The 6,000-nt window shown below is 43.8% G+C and overlaps 1 protein-coding gene across 1 annotated transcript in view; it reads right to left on the reverse strand.

Moving 5' to 3' along the window:
* Window positions 1-4,519, reverse strand: part of WEE2 (WEE2 oocyte meiosis inhibiting kinase) — a 28,635-nt gene extending 24,116 nt beyond the window's left edge. Inside the window, exon 1 of the mRNA XM_077781030.1 lies at window positions 4,178-4,519. Coding sequence (XP_077637156.1) covers window positions 4,178-4,519 — 342 coding nt within the window. The remainder of the gene's footprint in view (window positions 1-4,177) is intronic.
* Between the last annotated feature and the right edge of the window lie 1,481 nt (window positions 4,520-6,000).

The raw sequence follows: 6,000 nt of genomic DNA on the forward strand, positions 1-6,000 counted from the left end.
GTCTGTTGAGATTTTCACTGGATAGATCGAGGACTTTCCATTTAAAACTGAAAGAGCCTCAAAAGTCACCCAAGTTTTGTTGCAAGAAATTATTCCTAGATTTGCCCTTCCACAATCCCTCCAAAGCGATAATAGTCCTTATGTTACTGCACAAATAATAGTAGAAGCTTTAAAAATGAAATATTTTCTACATTCAGCCTGGCATCCACAATCCTCTGGAAAGGAGGAGAAAGCTCGTTATACTTTAAAACGACACCTTGCTAAACTTAGTCTGGAGACCCAAGAAAACTGGGATATTCTCTTACCAGTAGGACGTCTCAGGATGAGGACTGCTCGAATACAACCTCTAGGACTCAGCCCTCTGAGTTGTTATATAGAAGACCATTCCATACAAAGGACCAGTTATTGGATGAAGGTTCTAATACTTATTTTTCACTCAAGGCTGGTTTAATTCATAAGTTACTTAATGAATATTAAGTATTCATTATGCTAAGTATTCACTGATCACATGCTCCTGAAATCTGATTTAACTATAACTGGAAGTCCATCTCACGTAAGCACCAGAGATGTGATTTATTTAAAATATTGGAAGTCTAATACATCAGTGGCCTTATATCCAAAATGGAAAGGTTCAGGGGCCCCCTGGGGGACTTGGATGAGTGCTGACTCCTGATTTCAGCTCAGGTCATGATCTCACAGTCTGTGAGATCGAGTCCTATGTCAGGCTCTGCGCAGACAGCGCAGAGCCTGATTGGGATTCTCTGTCTCCCTCTGTCTCTGCCCCTCCCCTGTTCATGCACAGACACATGCAATTGTTCTCTCTCTCTCTCAAAATAAATAAACTTATTTCAAAAAATAGAAGGGTCTATATTGGGTCATATTACATACTCCCACTGCAGTACAGTTAGAGGGACACTCTTCCTGGGCTCATATCTAGAATAAAACCTGTACATCCTTCACAGAAAACCGATGAACAAACTGACATGCCTTCTCACTCTTGTGAACCTGTAGAAGATCCCAAACTCCTCTTCAAATGACAATGAAGATCTTCATTACCAACCACAGAGATACTTTTTTGCCGTCCACACTGGACCCAGCTACCTCTGCCTTTCGTAACTTGCCTATATGTTCCCCAACTGAACAATGTTGGCCCATAGGTAGAGACATCTATATGCCCCTATTCAACAGGACAATGCTACAAAGATGAGACCTTCTTCCTCCAACAATCTTAAAGATTTAAGGGTCAGGTTGTTCGGCGGGGGATATGATGAGAAAACAAAAAGCAAGCTGAAAGCCAAACACGAGCTGACACCCCACAACTCTCCCCTTTCCCCCTACTTAAAGTGGGATATATAACATTCCTCAGGCACTAGTAACTGCCTAAGAACAAAGGCAAGGGAAAAACAAATGGTCAGTTGATAAGATCACAGCCACATAGGACACGAAATTCCACTACAGTTTGTTAACTGTCTTAATGATTTGCAAGAATAACACAATAATAAATCTCCAGAGACCTATAGATTCCTATAGGGCTTTCCTGGAACCCTAACATTACCTTCACCTCCATAGGATGGAAAACCCTATATAATCAGTCACTCCTCACAATCATAATGCAGCTCTTTCTGCCCATGGGTCTTGTCCCCATGCTGTAATAAAAACATCTTTTTGCATTGTACAATGTCTCAAAAATTCTTTCTTGACCATTGAGTTCAACAATCCCACTTCAAAGTCACTTACCAAATCCTAAACATCTCTCAATCTCTCAATGTCCACCACTGACCTCATTCAGGCCTTTCTCCTTTGTCAACCAATTTGTTAAAAATACTGCTCTCCCTCAAGGTCTCTCCCACAACATGCCAGCCTTCACATAGAGGTCAGTTTTTCAAAAAGACCTCTGATCAAAACCATTTGATGACTGCCTCAAAGCTCTCAAGATGAAATCTTGGGGGCACCTGGGTGGCTCAGTCAGTTAAGCGTCCGACTTCGACTCAGGCCATGATCTCACAGTTCAGGAGTTTGAACCCCAAATTGGGCTCCATGCTAACAGTGAAGAGCCTGGAGCCTGTTTAAGATTCTGTGTCTCCCTCTCCTCAGCCCCTCCCCCACTTGCCCTCTGTCTCTCTGTCTCACTCTCAAAAATGAACATTAAAAAATTTGCTTAAAAAAGGCAAAATCAATCTAGCTCCTAGCTACCTACTCTGGCCCCACTGCCTGCACCCTCTCACGTACAGGCCCCTGTCACTGAGTAACACGCAATTTCTAGGTGTGACATGATCCTTTCCCTCTCAACTCACTAGATGCTTTTCCCTTCGCTTCAAGTTCCCATTCCCTTTTTCTTTACCTGGATCACTCCAACTCATCCTTGAAGACTGCTCTCAGGAAAGGCATTCCTGATCTTGAGACTTAATTCCCAATCATTTTTCAGCATGCCTGATCTGAACTTTATGGTTTCTGTTGTTTATCTGTATTCATTTTACGGGCACTTTTTGATGCAGTGAATGGCTTGCCAGCAGAAGGTCTGATATCAACATGCTCGGTTTTAAGTGAATGAATGGAAATATACATACCATGTTCCATATCCTTCCCGTGTAGTCTTGCTCAGAGCCATGTTCTTTCAGCCCACTCTCCACCTAATTTACATACATCAAAACCACTCTGGAAGCACCTGTCATATAGTGTCTATACGCACACCCCCCACTGTCTCTCTGCTGATTGTAAGCACTTTGAGGGCAGAGATTAGGTCTTGTGCTCCTTGCACACACTAGCTTCTCAAAAAAAAATAAAAGGATTCTATTTTTCAGTGGAGACCATTGAAAAACCCACAGTGGGCACCTAAGCATATTAAAGCAGTCGGTCTACAATACAGACAAGAAGCTTAATACTCCCTGGTAGACATGGTGCGCATACTTAGCAGGAACTAGAGGGACCTGCTGACAGTAACTGTGCTACAATCAGAAGCACAGATGTTGTTTTGATGGTCTTAAGTACCTCAAGCTGAGCCAGCAGAAAGCGGAGCTAAAACCAGTGCTGAGGCTCACACACCATGGCACTAGTCTGTCAGTGGTAACCCTGCCCCAACCCTGGATTTAAGGACGTGTGGATATAACAGGAGAATAATCACAGCAAGAATAAAGGACAAAGCTAACTACTTGAGGCCTTTGCCTATTTGCCCTGTCCAGCTTATAAAGAAGTATCAACAAGTTACCTCTTTGCTCACATAGAAGAGCCTGCCTCTCACTAGTCCGAGGAGAGGTAGGGACTTCTGGGAAGGCAGCAGCAAAGATATGTGAATATGTTCCAATAGTGAATGTGAACATTCTTTTATTAGGACATATTGGTAAATAATTACATAAAGTAGAGCCAGTTGGTGTAATGGAAAGAACAGTAGTAGACTGAGACCAAAAGATTAGGTTTCTAGTCCTGCCTGGGATGAGATTGGATGAGCCAAAAGCCAGCTGATCTCTTTTTTCTTTTAATGTTTTATTTATTTCTGAGAGACCGAGACAGCGTGAGCAGGGGAGGGTCAGAGAGAGAGGGAGACACAGAATCCAAAGCAGGCTCCAGGCTCTGAGCTAGCTGTCAGAACAGAGCCCGATGCGGGGCTCGAACCCACGAACCGTGAGATCATGACCTGAGCCGAAGTTGGACGCTTAATCAACTGAGCCACCCAGGCGCCCCCAGCTGATCTCTTGAAACCTTAATCTTCTTGTTTGCAGAATGCACAGTAGGGCCCTAGATCTTAATATTACTTCCAGTTTCTGCTTGGGATTCTCTCTCTGCCTCTCTGCCCCTCCTTTGTTCTCACGCGCTCCTGCACATGCACCCCACCCTCTCTTTTTCAAAATAAACAAACATTTTAAAAAAATTTTCCTTTGGTTCCAATATTCTTTAACTAGGAATTCCCTGCCCCCCACCAAGATTTATCTGTGGCCTATACCAAAGAGTTGCTGACATGAATGGTTTTGAGAAGACAGCTAGCAAGGCACTTAGTTCTGTTTTCTGGGAACGTTGAACTCTTCTTCATTTTTACCAATAAGTACATAACTGAGGAGATACATAGCCTGTGAGCAAATCTGTCAGATACACATAAACAAACACGTCCTTCTTCCCCATCAACAGAACCAAAGGCGCACAGATCTTCGGGACTTGGGTCCCCTTTCCTCCAAAACTTACTTACTTTGGGAGTGAAGGGGCTCTCACAATGCAGCAGCTTGCTCCTGCCATCTGGTGGGGCTGGTGACCCAGGACATTTGCGACAGTGTGACACAGGAGTCCTCGGACCCTCCTCTGGACTCATGTCTTTTTCCTGAAACGTGCCGACTTCACGGAGGCTGTTGGGGGAAGGTCTGGGAGTTGTGCACTTTGCCTCTGACTCCTGAACTTCAGACTTGTCTGGGGTTCGGCTCTGGGCCTCGCTGCTCTCTTGTTCCTCCTTCTGCCCTTCATGCTCACCCTCTTCTTCACAGCGGGAAAAGTTTAACTTCTGCTTTAGTTCCTTATTAATACCGCCGTCATCCATCGCAGCCAGAGAGCTTTACGGCACAGGCAGGGAGGCCTATCAGAAGGGAGCACTAGAGAGCTGGAGAAGGAAGGAGGAGAAAAGAACATAAGCTGGCAAAGCTCCCAATTTTAGCCTGTCTTTCCTTCTGCCCACCAAGAGCTACACAGAGGCACACCATTAGTTTACTCCCTTAAGTACCACATATCTGTAAGACCTCAGCTTATCCTTATTTCCATTCTGATTAAAGAAAGCTCCAATGTCTCTTAGAGCAATTAAGTCCAATTTAAGTAGAGAATCCTTCTGGATATCCCACATCGCCTCCCTGAACCCATGGGCTACAAAATACTGGTGAGATAGTTGGATCCCTTTAATTTAGCATGGCTTTAAAAATACCCATTAGCCAATTCGGAAACAAGCTCGTTATTGGAAAGAAATGATTTTCACTCTTTTCCACCTACCGTTTAGAAATACCAGACTCTCCTCTCTCCCCCACCCACCACCCAGTGGCTACCAGCAGCTAATTAGAACTCAGCATCACCAGGATATCATAATCATCCTTAAATGGTCTCCTAACTTATCTTGGCTGGAGTTCATCTCCCCACCAGAGAGAGAGCTTAGATTTTTGCTGAGCACACCTGCCCTAATTCAGGCATTTCACATCCTCCACCCACCCCCAGGTATCAGCGGTTAAAACTTTTTGGGAATAGTTTTTTTTTAAAATGTTTATTTATTTCTGAGAGAGAGAGAGAGACAGCGTGAGCAGGGGAGGGTCAGAGAGAGAGGGAGACACAGAATCTGAAGAAGGCTCGAGACTCTGGGCTGTCAGCGCAGAGCCCAATGCAGGGTCGAACCCATGGACCGTGAGATCGTGACCTGAATGGAAGTCAGATGCTTAACCAACTGAGCCACCCAGGCGCCCCCTAGGATGAATTTTTAAACTGACAAAAGAAAGCCTAGAAAAGATCACTGACACACAGAATCAGGTTTGTATCAATTGAAAATGGCAATTACTTTGTCCCCAAATACGTTATTTTGTAAAAAATAATAAATAAATAAATATATTTTTTTTATTTGTTTATTCTGAGAGAGACNAACAGCATCATTTAATTTCTTTCTCAGAGAGGCCCTCATGGGAAGAGTAAAAAAATCTTTGAAGAAAAGAAAAGCCATCCATATCACTTTATAGGAGAAACCGTGTGAAAGGCAATCCATGAAAAAGGAAAATGACATACATGAGCCTTTCTGCAGCTTCAGGAGACTCTGGAAGTCCTGGGCACGTGGAATTATTTACACATTAAATGTGGGCCCAAAGAGAGAGGTGCTGAGGATAGTTTGATCTCGACCGAAACAAATTTAATTTCTCTCCTCTTAGAGTCTTCGGTTACTCGTTGCCCATCACCTCTCCTCCATTTCCCCTCTCTTTATCAATCCCTCCACACCTTTCTCCTCTCTCGGCCTTTCCCATTTCTGACCCAAACTCTTGAGAATGTTAATCCAAG

Source organism: Crocuta crocuta, unplaced genomic scaffold (assembly GCF_008692635.1).
Source record: "Crocuta crocuta isolate KB4526 unplaced genomic scaffold, BGI_CrCroc_1.0 scaffold228, whole genome shotgun sequence".
Classification (NCBI taxonomy): Eukaryota; Metazoa; Chordata; class Mammalia; order Carnivora; family Hyaenidae; genus Crocuta; species Crocuta crocuta.